We start from the raw sequence: 18,545 nt of genomic DNA on the forward strand, positions 1-18,545 counted from the left end.
TGAGTTTGTTCAGAGAACTTATTTAGCCTACAATTCAAGATAGAAGTGAATAATTTACCAAGACAACTAACGTTAGTAATTGGACGATAGTTTTTGGGATCTAATTTATCTCCTTTATTCTTATAAAATGGTATTATGATTCCTTCCAGCCATGTATCAGGAATTTTTCCTGATTTAAAAACTGAAATAAAAAGCTTTTCATACAAAACAATAAAACTATTTATTGTTGATTTGATATATTCATTAATAATTTGATCATTTGATCTACCAAAGTTTGAAAGTCTATTTCCGGATGCTTATTATACGCACCTTTGTTAAGTATTTTCTAGTATGCTTTAGTATCATGCGTTCTTAGTGTTTTCATTATCTCCTTGAGCTCTCTTTGATACCTAGTTTGTGCTTTATTTAATGTCTTTTTATTGTCCTTTTCGGCTGTTTTTGCAAGATTATTATGAAAAGCAGATTTATATTTATTCCTATTAAGTTTTCTAAATATATTTTGTTTGTTTTTACATTCTATATCGAACCATGGTTTATGAGTCTTGGTAGTAGCATTAGCACGAGAAGATTTTTTGTTATTTTCTCGGGGAAGTTTTGTTCTGAAAGTTTTCTTTGCGCTGTCCAGATAGATATTTCCTATCTTTTCGAGTAATGAATTTAGGATATTTTGTGTCAAATTTATTTATTTCAGAAATTAAATTTCACTTCAGTAACTTCTATATTAGTCTTGTACTCTTGTGCTCTGTCTTTATTCCATTTATTTATTTTCTCACGCTGTGTTATCCCAAAACTTGAACTTGTATCGTTCACTGCTGGGTCGGCACCATGAATAGTTACAATTATAGGAGAATGGACATCTGAGTATAAGCATGAGAAATCCATTACTCGAAAATCTGGTAAGTATTTTAGAAATCCTGAGTTACTTATACGATAATCAACTACACTTGCGTTGCAACAAGTTAGTTTGCCTTCTTTGTCGCTTTTTGATCTGCCGTTTATTATAAATAAATTATTACCTTTGCAGAAGTCTAGCAACTGATTACCGCATCTATTTTTCATTTTATCTTTGTTATTTCTTTTTTGTAGAAAATGTGTCATTTCCAAGAAATAAATATCACTTACATTTATAAAATCTGTTAACTCAGTATTTTCATTTTCGCTGAAGATATAAATGTCCCTTTCTTCTGCAGTTCTTGCATTAAAATCCCCCAAAAGCAATACCTTGTCCAATTTTTCGCCTAACCTCATGTATTCAATCTCACTTACTGCATCTGCAGAAAAGTAAGATGTATATTTCGGTAGGATATAAACAACTCCTAATAAAATTTCTTCATTTTTGCAGGTTAAATTTGAAATTTTACACCATAATATAAATTTACTATCAGTGTGGATTGTTTCAATGTAGTTTTCAAAATTTTCGCGATATGCTATACAGAAGCCCCCTGATCTAACTTTACTAACCTTTTTTTCTATTTTTCATTTCAAATTTGTAACCTGGAATTAATATTTCATCAAGATAATCAGTTTTTGGTTCAACAAAGCAACATATATCATTCTCATTAACCAATTCGATAAATTCAGGTGTGTCAATTTTGCTTTTCAGTCCACAGCAGTTTAATTACAAATTCAATTTGTAATATTACAAAATGTGCACGATGTTTTATAATATTTTGTAATATTAGAAAATGAATTTTTAATATTACAAAATGAATTTCTAATATTAAAAATCTTTTCTAATATAAAAAAAAATGATTTTGTAATGTAAAAAATTCATTTACTAATATTACAAAATATTGATTTTTGCCCACTTTGGCTTGCCATAAATACTGCCAGTCAATTCAGAATGTCGTGCTTATCTTATGATTAGTTTTCATCTTCTTTATTCTTTTAAAGTTGAGGGAAAATGACCAAGAAAGGCATTTTAACCTCTTTCTTTAATTTTAGTAATTTTAAAGTTGATGTTTTTTCACCTATGTAAAATTTTAAACGATCAGTTTGTGCAGGATGCCCTAAAACAATCATGCCAACATTTCTTATATTTAGTTGCATGGTTTCAGAGAAGAAGATTTTTCAAAATTTTGAAAAAAAAACGATAAAAAAATCTGCCTCAGGGACCAAAACTCCAACATCAAGACAACAAATCATTTTGAAAGTTTCGGCATAGGTCTGTCTTCAGATGGTGAACTATATTACCCTCCATCAATTTTTTGCTGAATTAAACAGTTTTTGAGTTATTGTAAAAATAACTGAATGTTCTACTTCTAGTAACATCTGCCATGTTTATTCAAATTTTGTGCACAAGATTTTTTCAAGTAATAAAATAAAAAAGCACAATAATCTGTCCAAAAAGGGCAATAGCAGTGCCAACATGGGTACCTTTCACAGCCAAAAATAGTACCTGTGAAATGAATGATGCTATTCAACGTTTCAAAACCAGAGAAATTGATACCTGCAAATACGTGAATGTCAACAAAAATTAGCAACTGTGAAAATTATTGCATGGACTGTATTTAAAATCATCCTTTTTAGCTGACCTGGCGTACGGCCATGTGAGCTATTGCCATCACTTGGCGTCCGTCGTCGTTAACAATTTCTTCAAACTACTGAATAGATTTGCATGAAACTTATTGTGATTGTTCCTTAAAGTTTTTTGATCGGTTAAAAAACATGGCCGCCATTACTAAAAATAGAAAATAGGGGTCAGACAGCAGATTTTTGCATACATCTCCAAAACCGTTAGGTTTACTGGCGGGGCGTGGCGGGCGTGCGCCCCCTAAAATTGGCAAAGCATAGGTTGTCAAGGGTAGATTTAGGCGGTATTAGGTTGAAACTTTAAATTCTCGCTAATTTCACCACAAAAGATATCTACATTGCACCCAGTCTAGAAGAATATTTCAAAAATTTAACCTTTAAAAATTTTTACCTGTGCGCCCCCCCATCTGATATGATAGATAGAATGAGATTTTCAATTGTGATGATTAGGGGTTTTTAACGACCTTGAATACCAATACAGGCCTCTCACGGTCGATGCTAGTGGGTTAGTAGAACCAACTGGTATTGGTGGCAGAGCCAAGCCTTCGGGATACCTGACTGAAGAACTCAGTCAGAGTATGTCCTACTAGCGGCTGGGCTGCTGTGTTGACGCTCTGGCCTACTCCCCGACTCCACGTGGGTCCTTGAGCGTTTCCCCACTCTGTTTGGGAGTACGTCAACGTGTAGAGTGAGAGTTTCAATTGCTGAAATCATTCTTATTACAAGGCCTACAAGTCTCCAAGTATCAAAGTTGTCAGACGACTCCATGTAAGAGTTATTGCCCTTGAAAGGCAAAAAACTATGTTTTTAGCAGTTTTCAGCCATATCTTGAAAACTATACTAGGTAGAATGAAACTTTCAGTTGATGAAATGATCCTTATAAGTTCTACCAAAGTCTTCATGGAGTCAGGCCCCGTGCAGGTCCGGGTGTTAAAAGAATAGGCCTGCAGCAGCGCTAAGCTTGTCGTAAAAGGCGACTAAATAGTGCTCAGAAACCTAGCTGGGGGCTAGGCGCTCTGCCCACAGAGCAACTGGGATGTGTGCCTCAGATGGTGGAATGGGGTACCCCTGGCATGTTACATGCTGAGCTCGTCAGGCTATAATACGGAAAACCTGACCGCAAACCATAGTGGTGCACCATGTTGGGAAAGATGCCACGTTCCTTGCATGTTAAAGAACCCTGCTGTGGTATTCGATAGGAGTAGGAACCTTTGCACTCCGCCACAGGAGGCTAAATTGTCCGACTTTACCCATCCCTCCCTTTTTCTAGTGGCAATCAAAATTTGTCGACCCTACTGTCCTTGTGTCCCATCTCGTTTTTCATTTCATCATCATTTCATGTTCATTTTATCATCCGCTTCATGTTCATCGTCTGAATATAGCTGAAATTTTCCTGCTTTCCTGTTAAACCCCAACAATCAATCAATCAATCATGGAGTCAGAATTGTCAGACAACTCCTTGTCAGAGTTATTGCCCTTGAAAAGCAAACATTTAACCAGGTGAGCGATTCAGGCTCCTGGGAGCCTCTCGTTTCTAGTTCAATTAAAGAAAACACATGCATACAAGACATCATGTATATTTATTTTCCATTACAGTTTCGTTAAATTAAAGAACACAACAGAAAATAAAAGATATTAAGTGAAAAAATGATAAATTCTTATACTTTCCTTCATACAGGTGCATATACACTGCATTCTCATGAACAGACAGAAAGTATTACTTCTGGTTTGAACTATCTATCATTATAAGACTGAAACATGCTTAGAAGCAATAACACTGTTTATGTGTCATGCATATTATTCATTAACAATATTTTCACATGATTTTAATGACCTTCAGATAAGTAAATAATAAATTGTATACAACAAACAATGATTATGATCTTTGTACAGAAATCAGCACTAAAATGAAATTAAGTCATTTCATGACCTAGATACTAAATGAATAATGCAGTCTTATTCACAACAACAAAAAAAAACAGACAAAAACTGTCAGTAAAATGCACATATTTGACTGAAGATTTATTGAATATATTTGATAGTTCTTGCCATGGTGGTACAGATTTTTACATGAGAAAAAGAACACAAAGATGGTTTGATTTGTGTTTTGTGTTGAAAACAATAAGGCATTCCATGAAACCATATTTTTTTGTTGCTATTCTTCAATTGGAATGACAGAATAACCTTGCATTTAAACCATTTTCAATAATAGAATGTTCACAAATGGATCTTTAATAACAATCATCCATGTAAATACTAAAAAAATTTGATTCCTCCATCAATTATCAGCTATTATAAGTCATTCTGTACACACCCAACAACAGTAACAGAGTCTATTTTCTCTTGCAAGTCACCCTTAGATGATGCCAAAGCATGTTGTACTGCCAGCTCTTTTTGTGCACGCTCCTCCATTAAAGCACGAGAAAGCTGAATTTGGAATTCTAGTCTTGTCTGTGCTAGTGCCTTGTAAATGGAAGAGAAAATGATTCTTAAACAATGAAAAATATAACATATTTTTTTATGTAATGATGAAAAAATGTTAGTTGACTCATCGCTTATTTTCAAGATAGTCTCAATGAATGTAGGGTTGGTAAATGTTGAAATCTTTAACACAATGAAAAAGTAAACTATTGTTTTCTTAATGTCTTTTTGATAGACTACTACATAGCCACATATTTCCAATCTACAATAAGACCTAATTATTTTTCCTTCCATTCAGTTAAGAAATAAATCACAGAAACTAGCTTTAATCATTGTTGTACCACAGGCTTGCCATTCATGCTGCATTGTTTTACTCCAAGCGATAGCGAGGGGTTAAAGAATGACATAAATGGTCAGTCCATGGTAATACAATGATAAAATTGAGTTTCCATGATTTATTTCAATTCTAATTGGACTGGATCTTCATAATTTTTAACAGATTCAGCCTATGAGTTGCACGAAATGCTGGTTATGTTTTTATCACTTTTTTTATCATGGCTGTGGCCTAAAGAGCTTTGAAGCATGTCTTATTAGAATCACTGCATATAGGATCTAACTACACTAAATTTTACAAACTGTTTTATATTTTAGGCAAAAAAAAGATATGCCTCTTTCCTGCTATCTTACCTACCCTAGTTTTTTGTGCCTACCCAAACTTTTGGCTCAAGCACGCTTAAAATCTAGATTGTTTCCCCATTAAATCAATGTAAAATGATTTTGAAAACAAGAAAAATTTTCCTACCTAACTACCCAATTTTTTCATGCTGATAGCAGGAAAAAGACAACCGGTATTATTTTTTGGCCTTTCTGATTCAGCTTTCATGATTGTGAAAGCATTACTTGAATTTAAAGCAAGGATTCTTAAATGTCATCTGAAAAGAAATGGAGTGTTGTCAGATCGTACAAGCAGTGACTGAACTCCTCCTTACTTCTTGTTTCTCTTTCTCACACTGCATCTTGACTTGTTGGATTGCTCCCTCTCTACTCAACTGGCACTGTTGTTTTGCTTGTTCAACCATAGCTTTTATTTGTTGAGCTTGGGCCAAAAGATTATTTGCCATCTAAAAATAATGAGCAGTAACTAAAAAAGCATAATTAATCCATGTATATCTTTTAATGTAGTAAGATAAATATCTGTGTTACACCTTCATGTACATGTATATGAAAGTTGAAGTCCTTGGGGGTTTTATTGACAATTTTTGACACCCATGTGGCACTAAAGTAATTCTGTGAAGGAGGTACATGTACTCCACACAAAAACCTTCCAAAAAAGAAAACGCACCAGCAGTTTCAGATATACTGCCTCAAATTTTAATAAAGAGCTGTGCCCATCAGTGCAAGATATGACCGTCCTCTTTTACAATGTCTGTACAATTCAAATGAATATGAATAAAAAAGAAACTGAAAAAATCAAAAGGAAACTAGTAACACAAATAGAAACAATTCACTAAAGGAAATTGCTATTGCTAAAAAGAAATTATCTTTCTTCATGTGTATGTATATAATATGCCTAACAATTACTCTAAAATCAGTGTGGGAGACCATTTTTTCCCCCCAACTTGCCAATCTGGCTAGTGGAATATTGATCTTGCTAGCCAAATAGAAATTCATTTTGCCAAATTTTGGGCTGTACTATCATCTGTTTTCTCTTGGATTTGACTATCTTCCGCCTTTCTTTTTCTTTCTTCAACTATCTTTTCACTGGTTTCTGAATTTATCAAAAAATTTCCCATTTTTGAATATTCCTTTAAATTGTACATATCATGCCAAAATTCACTTGACATATTCAAGCTAAACTTTTTAAAATGTAGGGAACATATTTTTAATGTATGATGTTAAGGGATGCTTTACTAAATAACCTGTTGGCTGTTTAACTTTCTTTGGAAATTGCCAATGACGGTCGCCAAATTGACCAGTGAAACTAATGAAAACTCACAAAATACACATCTACTCGTATATGGTGAGCAGGCGAGCGGTGGTTTCCCACACTGTAAAATTTAAACAAAATCCTTCAAAAGTGGTTAAGGAAGAGTTATCAATACAAGATTTAAACAGGTTGTACTTTAAAAGTTGGATGATCTCCCTTTATTAGTTTTGGACAACCGCACTTCCCAACTTTGTACATACATGGGAAACAATTCAAAATTCACAGCAATGTTTAAAGTCATCATTACTAAAGTTGAAACCATGAGAAAAGTATCATAGTTATCCTTCTCTCTTTCTCAAAATTTCGTTGCAATTGCTGAAATAGTTTTTGGGACTGACTCCGTCTACCCCATGTTCGATCAATTTGAATAAAACTCATTGGTTGTAAATATTAAAAGAACTTGTAAAATTTTAATTTATACAAGTTTCAATCATATTACATACTTCTTCCAACTGCCACCATTGACGTTGTTCATTGACATCTGGCAGTGACACAACTGATCCTTGAGGAGTCTTCGGTGTTACTGGAATTGATGTCATCATTACTGCATCTACAGTCACAAACAAATGATTAAATGTAAGTGGTTATAACAGCTTTGCTGAGGAACAACTGGTTCCCCTATTTTTGGTATGTAAGTCCTGAAACTCAGAACCAAAAAAAGGGAAAAGAAAACCAACAAGCAGTCAGACAATTGCCTTAAATAATCTAAATTATTGTACAAGATGTTACTGAAGGCAGTACATTATTTAGCACATTTTTTTTACAGAAGTGCAAATCTGCAAATATAAATACCATCTATTACTAATTACATAATTTCATAAAATACTTTGAATTATGATTATAATTAAAATATAGATATTTTGACACTGCATAAGATTCTGACCAGAATGAAAGTTACTAAAACTCTACAAGTATATTTGTGAAGAATGAATGGAATTTTCTTCCAATTTCAGAGAGAAACAAATCAATAATTCGACTACTGGAACAAACCCTACAGGATAACAACACCTAATATTGTATGCCCTATGAACCTTCTGAAATCAGTATCTTCTTCTTGTCATATATTCTTGAAAGGTTATCATGAGTACCTATACTCACCTCCTGATATTAGGTTACCCTGGCTATCTGTAGTCAGTATCTGCACTGTTTCTCCATCTGAGTTAGTAACTTTGATAGGATGTGTTGTGGGTTGTGACTGAGGTTGGGATGTAGCAATAGACAATACCATTCCTATAGTGATAAAGCAGGTTATACTTAAGTATGCACAGCCAACATTTCTTTTTTCATCTCCATAAACAAATAAAAAAATTATCTGGTAATAAAAACATACAGAACAATGCTGTCAATCAATTCATTAGAAATAACATACATTTAAACTTAGGCATTTGACATCAACAGGTCTTTCTTTTTGTTAAATCTCCTATCATGACAAGAATTAATTAAATCCACCATGGCAAATGTAAGTTATGCAACATAAACCAATAATGGAAAAAAGAAGAATGAACAGCAAAATACTGTGTATCATATTCTCTGAGAATAAACAGTATAAACAGAAAGGTTCAGAAATTTCCTTAGTCTTCCTTTTGTTACCATCATATAATAATGTTGGTACCAATGACTGACTATAGTTTACCTTGATCTTTGCCTATTGATACTGGAGTGAGTGATGCAGGGATCATAGAAGTGGGTGGTGATTTTGTAGAATTCAGACGTTGCTTCTTAGCTACCATTTGTGGTGAAGAAGTTGGAGCAGGAGACAAGGGACCTGGACCACTATCACTGTCTTTCTTCTTCCTCTTGTAAGGCACAAATAATCTGACTGGACCAGTCTGAAAAAAAAAACAACAAAAAAATAAAATAACTAGTATAGAAATAAGTTGTGTAGCACCATATCATGTGTATATGAAGATTTACAGAAAGTTGAAATAGACCAGTTCCAATTTCAGTACACATCTAACTAGGGAAGTTAATGATTGATATAGCTCTCTAGTCAGTAATCTGCCCTACATTATACCAATGTGTACTACTTAACTGAATGTACCACAGAACACCTGTGTGACCTTTGGACACTGTCTTTTGATTTTGAATAGCTGTCACTTATGATGACCTTAACCTTTAAATTTGCCATTCACCATCATAATTGACTGCTATTCACACTTATAAGACAGCATCCAAAAGATCATGAAGGTATTCTGTGGTAGTTAAGTAGGACACATTGGTATAATGTAGAGCAGATTTCTACCTAAACAGCTATTTAAATTACTAATAAAAAAGTGAATAAATAACCATATTTAAAAAAGGAACTACATACAAATACAATATAAATAAAATGTAGTAAAAAAAAATAAAGAAAATGAGCCAAATTTCCAACATTATGGCCTTCATCAGGGGCAAAAAGTGTTGAGGAGAAAAAATTGGGGCTCATTTTCTTAAATTAATTTTATTACGTATTTTTTTATATATTATATTTGTAAGTAGTTCCTTTTAAACTTAGCTATTGTTCACATATTTATTATTCTTATTTAGGTTTAATTTGAGCCACTTCACAACATATATTATCTTTTATGTAAATTACTCACTAGCCGACCTAAATTTGTATTGAAATTGAAACTGGTCTATTTCAACTAACCTGTAATTTGATTTTCACTTTGGGTTTTTACATATTTTTATAACCATTCTACATTTAATCTTGATACATATACGTGTATCTTATCTTATGTATGTACATGTACATTTTCAACTTTCATTGATTATGTAAATATCTTTATAAGAAAATACAATAAACATTATAACAAAATAACTATTATTTTCTATAAGAAACATGTGTTACTTAATTAAATAAAATAGTTACTATTAGAAAAATAGTAAAATAGAATTTTTTTTTACATCATGACAAAGCTTTGATGCATTCAGTCTAAAAATAGCTACTATTTGACATAAGCTACTATTATGATATGACCTGACACTACATATAATAAGAGAAAATCCTCCTGTCCTTTGCCAAATACCACACCTCAAAAGCTCTCTTCAACCTTAAACTCTTCAAATCGGAAAGATAGAGACAGATCTTTAGAAGAGAATTGACTGATGAAATTTTGAGCCTGTTCCTAAGATAGGTCTTGATCAGATTGTACCTACTAAATTCCCTCTCAGTCACCAGAAGATAATGCAGAAACTAGACAGATAGAAAGCGGTTGCTGTGTGATATCTTACTGCTGGGTGGTAATTTTTTAGTGACCTTTGACCCCAGATCATGAGTAGAATTGAAGACATTCGTAATCATTGCAATTTCGTTTCAAGAAGAAAAGAGAATCGTACAATAAATAGTTATCGTTGATTAATACTTCCTGACTGTCCGCTATTGCGTTAAAATTAATTGAAATCCATCAGATGACCAGTCACACATCGGAGACATTGTTTTTGTGTGCATTTAAATTTCTAAAAATAGATAGCTATATATGTTGCGAGGTTCATGAAGGGTTTGTTTTTATATGGGAGTAAAATCGGTCGGTATCCATTAAAGATCGAAATAATTTAACACGACTAATCCTTAAAATAAGGATATATATAAGTTACATTTTAAACGTACTTAAAAGCAGAAATGTCTCGAGTCAACTTGAGGCTTTTTTCGGCGGTGGAAAACGACTGGCTCGGTGACTGAAGTTGAGAGAGAACCCCGGGATTATCTTTTGCGGTCCTAATGATCAAACAATTGATAAATTGTTGTTATTTTAAAGGATTATTAACAATACACATATCAGGGATGCCAAGTTAACAACAACAGAATGTATTTCACACCTGGTTGACCAGATAATTAGCAAGCTTGGGGTCATAAACTTGTCAGAGCGTAAGGCCAGGTGAAATTATGTAACTTTCGATTGACAGTTTTTAACAACATTTTTATTTAAGGTGATGACAATTTATCTGAAATACTTTTTGAATGGAATTTTTTTTATACACTTTTCAAATTTTGAGTGACGAAAACAATCTAAAACATTTTCATCATTTATGAAATCCTTTCGTAAATGGTGAAAATGATGAGCACTAGCTAAATCACTGCATGTACACAACCTGAATATTTCCCTTGCTGTATTTTGAAGAAAAAAAAATCAAGGTTCTGTGTGTTGAAAGAAAGGGTTATTTATCTTAATTTTAGTATAAGATAATGCAAACTACACATCTAAATATAACCAGCAGAATACACACCACTGCTTCATCATCACAGCAAGCAGCACAGGTACAGGAAGTGGCATGGGGCTGTAGTATATTGTCATCTATCAAACACTGTAAAGTACGACCACCATATCTTATACTCCTCTTCCAATCTTTACTACTAGCTCTCCCACTGTGAGCCTCAAACTCATTAGGAGTATACCAAGAATCAAGGCTTTTAATGCATCTGCCTCTTCCACCTATTAAATTATTACAAATATAAAATTTTATCATGATATCCTCATGCATGTATATTCTCAATTGTGCTGTAATGTGTGGTTTCATTTAAAAAGTGCTCAATTTTCTTCTTATACATTCATGAACAAATAAATATCACAACATTTTAGCAGTCTTTCATATCAAAGTGAACATTGCTATACAAATAAAACTTAATCCTTGTGGTGTTTGGTGTTGACAATATCAGTACTACATTTCAACGATACATATCACATTATTTACTGCAATACTACACTCAAGTTTTTTTTTTAATCATGAGACTGGAACAACTATTTATACAAGTAATATGATCACCATGTTCAGGAGATCCTACTTATGTCACTGTAATTAAGCAAAAGAAAATTTTGAATGTTGGGTTTTATGTTACTCCATGCTTTCTCTAATGGGAATAACTTAATACATGTACATGAATCTAGTTTGTTTCGCCTGAATCCCATGGGCCACCCAAATCCTTTGTTCTTATTCCCATTTTGTCAGAGGTGTTTCCCCCGTTTTGTCTTGTGAAAGCGGTACTTTGTTTTTGTTTATTATGTGATTACTTCAATGATGTATGGTAACGTGTTAATGTCTTATCAATATGTTAGCATCTGTAATTGAAATTTCATTTGATATATGTTTGTTTTGTTTCATGATTTATAGTTTGTTTCTATTTAATTTGAAAATTAATATTGTATTTGTAAACAATGATGCACTTTTTTGTATTTTTAATTTACTCTCCTTCTACAATGTGCCCAATTCAACAAAGATAAGGGAGAATTAGTCACAAGTGATAGCATGCTGATGCCCTCTAACTGGCTGGTTACAGTGTATAAAGAGATATGGCATTGTTAATTCTTTTTGAAGTAATTGATTGGCAAGCATACCATTCCTCTTTATATACATGTAGCATCTTAAAACAAATATCTGTATTAATTTTTTCTTTGAAAACCCAGGATAATAATTTGTTCGACCTTTCCATATTATGTTACCCAATTAACTGGTACTAAAAACTTTGGTACTGATTAACTACAGTTTAATGATTTTAATCAGTTATATCACCTTTAAATTGTAATTTAATCAACTGATTGATTGATATTAAAAATTTGATACTGATTAACTTATCTAAAATGAAACGTTTGCTTATACTAGGACAAGCTGAGAAATATTTCAACTTTGAACTCTTACAGAACAAACAAATCAGCAAGAATTAAGCCGTGAAATTCTGGTTTATGTGTCTGTTATCCAAATAATTATAAAACCTTTTTTTTTTTTATTTCTTTGAAGCATATAACATGTATTTAAAAAAACATACATTTATGTTTCATAAATATTGTTATTAAAAACAACATACATATGTATGAAAATTTTTAATTTATTTTCGTAAAAAATACAAATGAATGAACACATCAAAATGTGCAGTAACTCTGAGATATGCAAAATAATAGTACAATCTTTATTGCATTAATCGAGGCAAACCACTCACTTGCCAAAGCAAAATGACCTGCCACAAATTGACTCAGGTAGAACAGGTAATCGGGTTGAAAGAACTTCTAAATACATATATTTTTACTTAGTATTGTTGCAGGTCAAGAAAATCAACCTGTTCCCTGTGATTATATCTATGAGACAGACAGACTCAATTCAATCATTTAATTCATCATTATAATTTATTTTTTTCACAGCATCCCACCTACTATATAGTACAAGTGTAAGAGTACATTAGCGTTTACACAATTACAAATGCAAAACTGCAAGGCGACACTTTTGAAGATATCATTTTTTAAGATTACTTTCAAATTCTTTTAGGAAGTTGTTGGATGTAACTAAGCTATCATTCAAATAAGAAAAAATTGGGAATATCTCTTTCAATAAAAAATGGTGGGTTACCCCCAACAGAGTGGTATACATGTACCACTATGTCAGTGATCAGTCATGGTACATCTATGTCTCATCCCGTACTGTACATCTATAATGTCAAATACTAAAAATAATTTTAAGCATTTGCATGATAGCAATTTACAATGATTGTGGTTAATCCATTACATAATTGTGTACCTGATCCAAACTTTGCCTTGTGAAGATCTCCATTAGTATTTTTACACCGCACTGGCAAGATTGGTTCATGCACTGAATCATCCCATTGATATTTAAGGCCCTTCTCTCTACTTAAAGGAGTGGCCGGTGTTGGTGGAGGCAAGGGTGTTGAGGGTGTTTCACCTTTTAAGCCTGAATCAACACTCAACGTTTGATCATGAATAACGATATGTGTTGTCTTAAATTGGTTTTGAGAATTTACATTTTCTGCAAATTGTTCAGCCGACAAAATGCCTTGAGACGTTGCAACATAAACATGTTCGGCAGATATCGAGTGGACGTCTGCGTGGTCCGAAGCAGGTGCCTCATCGTCTTGTTGTTGTTCTTCCGTAAAAGCTGAATCGTCACCGTTCGGCAGCTCTTCGGTGATGTCGACCTCAGACATATCTGAATGCCATTTAAGCCTTATTAGGCAATAAAATAGTTATAACTCGTTTCTACATGATCGAAAATTTACAGAATGCCCAGTCTTACAGGGGAACGGGAAACCAAGACCAAATTTAAACAGAAATTCTTGTTTTATCCAAAAATGTCGGACATTTCCGTTGATTGACGAAAGATGGCGGAAATGCTTTTTATGGATTTATAATCTCTAAAATATAAATATAAAAAATCTGTTCTTTATCATAAACTTAATGGAGACATATGAACAATTAAATTTCTCTGTATCACGAAAAATCAAAATGTCTTTCAAAAACTTAGTCACCGAAAAATTAAGGACCAACGCACTAATTTGATTTAGAGGTTACTAAGACATGAAGCAAAAATGGTTTGAGACATGGAAGACACGTTTTCTAAGCTAAAGAAGGGTGCTTCTGTGCGTTCAAAATGATACATAAGTACAAAGTTAGGGAATGTAAATTAACTGTTATTAATGGTATACTTGTATAGTCTGCAAATAACTGATCATTTTTTTGCAAAATTATGTAATAACGACCCCTTACACTTCTGACACTTTTCGACTTCTCTTTTTGACCATTGTTATTTTTTTTTTTAATTATAGTAACTTCTAAATAGTAAGCTTTACCTTAGCACTATATATGACTCAATATATATTACAGAACCATTTCTCTTCGTTGAAATTTTTCTGTTAACCATATATTTGGAGTAGTACTACTTCTAGTAAATCCTAGTACTATAGATAAAACATTGGCTATTTTCCTTGTTCTCGTTTCAAATTGCGAAATAGAAGCTCACTCTTAGGTTTGGTTCTTTGCTGGTATTGTACAGCATTGTGCTCACTTTTTAATTGAATTCAGTCTTGAACTGTTTATACAGAGAACTACCCAGGGCTAACTCTGGGTATGGCAAAACTACTCTAGTGTGAAACAATTCAGAGGCAAACATTATTGAGAATAAGAGGAACACAATAATTTCATGATGTCGACAATAGACAAAAAGTAGTTTATGCAGTCTAAAGAGTTGAATTGTATGAAAATTTTGTTATAATTTTAGACAATTTTATTTGTACGAACACATTTACAGTTAATGTTTATGGCATGAACAAAAAAAAAAAAAAAAAAAACAGCACAAAGTAATTTTCATTACATATAAACTAAACTATAAGCAACACACTAAATTTATGACCGTGATGCAACAGTGGTGTAAATCAGATCAAAATAGATTAATCTATAGTTTAAATGTTATATACATGGATTTATATAATTTCTGTTCAATTAAATTGACCTTCGATTCCAACATTCATCCGTGAATTTGATTGTTATTTTTAGTATTTCTTTAGAGCTACTGTTTAATATACAGTCGAACTTCACTCGCTCAAACTCAGATGGCTCGAACACCCGGGATTTCTCGAACACAAATCAAAGTACCAAAATTTTCTCCTATATAATCAATAGAAATAACCTTGGATTTCTTGAACACTCGAACTGACTAGTCGGTCAGTTCGGTAACAAATCTTAGAGAATAACCCTCACTAACTCGAACTTGTCAGCAATTTTGTCAGCTTGGGTAATAAAAGGTGTGAAAAACTGAAACCCTATCATTAATCAGTGTCATTTTAGTTAATTACAGATAAAATTTAAGTCATCACTAATTAGGTAGTTTTGATCTTTAACATAACACTGATTGAAGTTCGACAATGTTCAGAAGTCGATATGATAAAAGCATGAAAGAAAATTGGATGAAAATAAATTATTGACTGATGAACTCGAACTCTGAACATTTTTAAAAGCGAACACAGCATTTTTGATGTCCACAAATCAACATATTGTTCTGAAAGCGAACGAAAAAGATCCACCAACTAACACAACTTCGTAGGAAGTAGCCAATTTCTAACGATAAAGTCGAACTCGGAGCGCCACCGAAAAAAATCCGGAAATATACGCACTTCAATTTCTTGAACTCCTGATAACTCGAACACATTTCAATAGTCCCTTGAAGTTTGAGCTACAGAGGTTTGACTGTATATACTATATCTCTTGGTGTGAGGTGAGGTTTCGATGAAGGAATTAAGTTGTGGTTGTCCAATTTCATTCTGTATTGATTTCTTTGCAGTGTGTATTGGGTGCACAGCGAGAAGAATTGATATTCATCCTCTGTGTTCCCACTATCACATGATTTACAAATACATTTTTTTTCTCTATGTTTTTGTACCGACTCCTTTCTATTTCTAGTGCATGTGTTCTCAAACAAAATTTACTGATGATAGATCTTTCTATTAGCTTTAAATAAATCAATATATGGGGGTCATTTAGACGGAATGAATATTTTACAGAAAAATGACAGTTTTTCACTCATAGCTAGTGAGCCTACTAAATTTTGCTTAAATTGATTGTGTAGTCTTTGATCGATTCTTTTGATATAAAATTGAAGGTTATTAAGTCGTAAGTTAAGATGACAGAACCTTAATTTGTTTAGTATATTTTTTACATGGGACATCGATAAGTTGAAGTTGTTTTTAACTTCCCTGAATATTTTGTAAACTAGTGTATCGGGTAGTTAAGGATATTACTTAAAAATTCAATTTTAGATGTAGAGATGTTCTGTTCAGTTCTGCTAAGCATGCAATGTTTGTAGTTTTACTATTTACTCCAAAGATTTCTTTTATGAATTTCAAATGTAAGTGTTCGTAAGGGTCATAGTCACTGAAAGTTTTTGCAGCTGCCCAGACCTCACTTCCATGAAGAATTACTGGTATTACTAAAGTGTCAAATAACTTTCCAAGTAAATTACAAGGAACATCTACATGTATAGATATGACTTTTTTATTTTAAACCAGGCCTTTCTACCTTTTCCATTAGATTACTTTTTGATAGATTCAAATTACCCTTGTACTTAAATGTACTGCCCAGGAAGCAGTAAGATTTTACTGTTTCTAGCATATTTTTGCAATACTAAAGTGGTTAAGAAAACTTTCACCATTTGAATATTATTATTTTTGATTTTTTTGTGTTTACTTCGGGTTTCCATGAAATGCAAAAATCATTAAGAATATTGAGTGCATTTTGCAGGCCTTTTTCTGTTTCTGACAGCAGAATAACATCATCTGCATACATCAGTGATGTAATTTTTAAATTACCAATTAATATTGGTTTCAACCTAATTTGAGAGAGGACTACCCAGAAATTTTAATTGCTAGTCTTATATGCTACCTAAATTATTTCTTAAAATTTTACTATACCTAAAAACAGGGCCACAAGGTAATTTTGAGGACTTTCTTATTTATCAATCAGAAAGTCCTTTGGGGCTACCTAGTTAGAAAAGTTAGTGTCAAACACTTGGTGTAAAATTCATGTACCATGTACATGTACCCATAATACACAGCTCTGAATTTTTATTATAAAAAAAATTACTGTAAAGTTATTAATTTTCTTTGTGTACTAATTTTTGCTATTTGAGGTGGACAGAAAAGTTTGAAAAATAGTATCCCCAAAATTGATTTTTAATACTGTAGAATGCATATTATTTTTTTTAAAACCACGAAAATTGGTACCTGCAAAAATGTACACTTGACAGAATCTGCAAAAATTCGCCACCACGAAAATTAATATATTTACAGTACTTCTCCCTCTAATTCTCCCATATTTTTCCCACAATTGGATCACTTTTTGTTGGCAGGGAGAAGTGACTTCTTGCTTTCATTTTTAAAAGTAGTGAAGTCAATGAGAGAAAAAAAAAGTTTCACTAAAAGAACAAAGTTTCAAACCTGGCTGCTATTATAAGATAATCATTTACATGTATCCCACAACTGGTTTGTACCAGAAGTGTATGGTAGTTTTGTGCCCAAGTAAGAATGTAAATTGTTTTGTAGGCCCTTGGGGCAAATCCACCAGAAAGATATGGTTGCTTAACAGATGATGTGGAAGATGAAGATATTGACTTTCTGAACGATGAGACCTTTGGAGGAGATCTTGACGGTATTAAATGAATATAGTTATATAACATGATTAGCTGTATCTTGTCCTTGATGAGACATGATTTTACATAACAATCAGTTGTCATAAATATTACTATTTGAAATTTTGTAGAACTTTAACATACAACTGTATTCTTCCTATCATTGAAAATTTGGACAACTCATTGCCTAAGCTTCTTCTTTCATACACCATGTGGACAAAACTTCTATTTCTAATGTACATGTACATTTTAGCAGGAGATTTTGATTGGGAAGAGGAGCATGAAAAGTATGCTGAAGTGATAGAGCAGGAACATCATCGCCATGGTGAAGGGATAAGAGATTCTGGATATGGTACAACAGACAAAAGTTACAGGTCTCAGGAGGTATGGTTAACATAGCAGTGTGATAGATATTTGAATAAAGTATTTTACTTAGTCCTGTATTTACTATCCTGTAAATTCAAAAATAAAGTTATGCATTAATTATTATTATTTTGTCACTTTCAATTTGACAATGCAATTGTTATATTTTGCAATGTTGAGGAAAATCTCTCATCAAGAATATTTAAAATTCTCATATACAAGTTCAAATTCAGGGGCTGCTCTGGCTTTCAAAATTCTGTCGTCAGAAAAATTGCCAGCTGCCCTTTTTTGTTGCCAATGTTCAGAAATTAGAGCCCAAGGGTGCAAAAATAAATATAACACTTTTTTTTTGTTTTTTTTAAAT

At 32.7% G+C, this 18,545-nt stretch overlaps 2 protein-coding genes across 13 annotated transcripts in view; one reads left to right on the forward strand and one right to left on the reverse strand.

Annotated features, from left to right (window-relative positions):
- Positions 1 to 4,093: 4,093 nt before the first annotated feature.
- Positions 4,094 to 14,029, reverse strand: LOC148615202 (deformed epidermal autoregulatory factor 1 homolog). The gene is made up of 7 exons (XM_088589888.1): positions 13,424 to 14,029; positions 11,147 to 11,352; positions 8,574 to 8,769; positions 8,039 to 8,170; positions 7,384 to 7,490; positions 5,943 to 6,074; positions 4,094 to 4,995 (listed from the first exon to the last, which is right to left on the reverse strand). The coding sequence occupies exons 1-7, from the start codon at positions 13,845 to 13,847 to the stop codon at positions 4,825 to 4,827; spliced, it is 1,368 nt and encodes a 455-aa protein (XP_088446014.1). The 5' UTR covers positions 13,848 to 14,029; the 3' UTR covers positions 4,094 to 4,824.
- Positions 14,030 to 14,183: 154 nt separating this feature from the next.
- The window catches only part of LOC148615203 (uncharacterized), a 28,411-nt gene continuing 24,049 nt past the window's right edge, over positions 14,184 to 18,545 (forward strand). For 5 of the 12 annotated variants that reach the window (XM_088589875.1, XM_088589879.1, XM_088589881.1 and 2 more), the window contains exons 1-3: positions 14,184 to 14,279; positions 17,733 to 17,838; positions 18,072 to 18,202. In XM_088589875.1, the coding sequence (XP_088446001.1) occupies positions 14,241 to 14,279; positions 17,733 to 17,838; positions 18,072 to 18,202 (276 nt within the window). In that variant the 5' untranslated portion in view covers positions 14,184 to 14,240. Of the gene's footprint in view, positions 14,309 to 17,732; positions 17,839 to 18,071; positions 18,203 to 18,545 lie in introns of all 12 variants that reach the window. The other 7 variants (XM_088589876.1, XM_088589880.1, XM_088589882.1 and 4 more) reach the window with 5 other exon arrangements.

This window comes from Perna viridis, chromosome 6 (assembly GCF_037379345.1).
Source record: "Perna viridis isolate PV_CMFRI_1.1 ecotype Kerala chromosome 6, ASM3737934v1, whole genome shotgun sequence".
NCBI classification, from domain to species: Eukaryota; Metazoa; Mollusca; class Bivalvia; order Mytilida; family Mytilidae; genus Perna; species Perna viridis.

What these genes read in the sequence shown, in the direction of transcription:
- LOC148615202 (XM_088589888.1), bottom strand. Translation starts at nt 13,847, where the DNA reads ATGTCTGAGGTCGACATCACCGAAGAGCTGCCGAACGGTGACGATTCA. An exon ending in GCTGTGATGATGAAGCAGTG is followed by an intron (nt 8,770 to 11,146) that starts GTGTGTATTCTG and finishes TTTTTTTTTCAG; the next exon opens with ACTGGTCCAGTCAGATTATT. An exon ending in AATGGTGGCAGTTGGAAGAA is followed by an intron (nt 6,075 to 7,383) that starts GTATGTAATATG and finishes CATTATTTTTAG; the next exon opens with ATGGCAAATAATCTTTTGGC.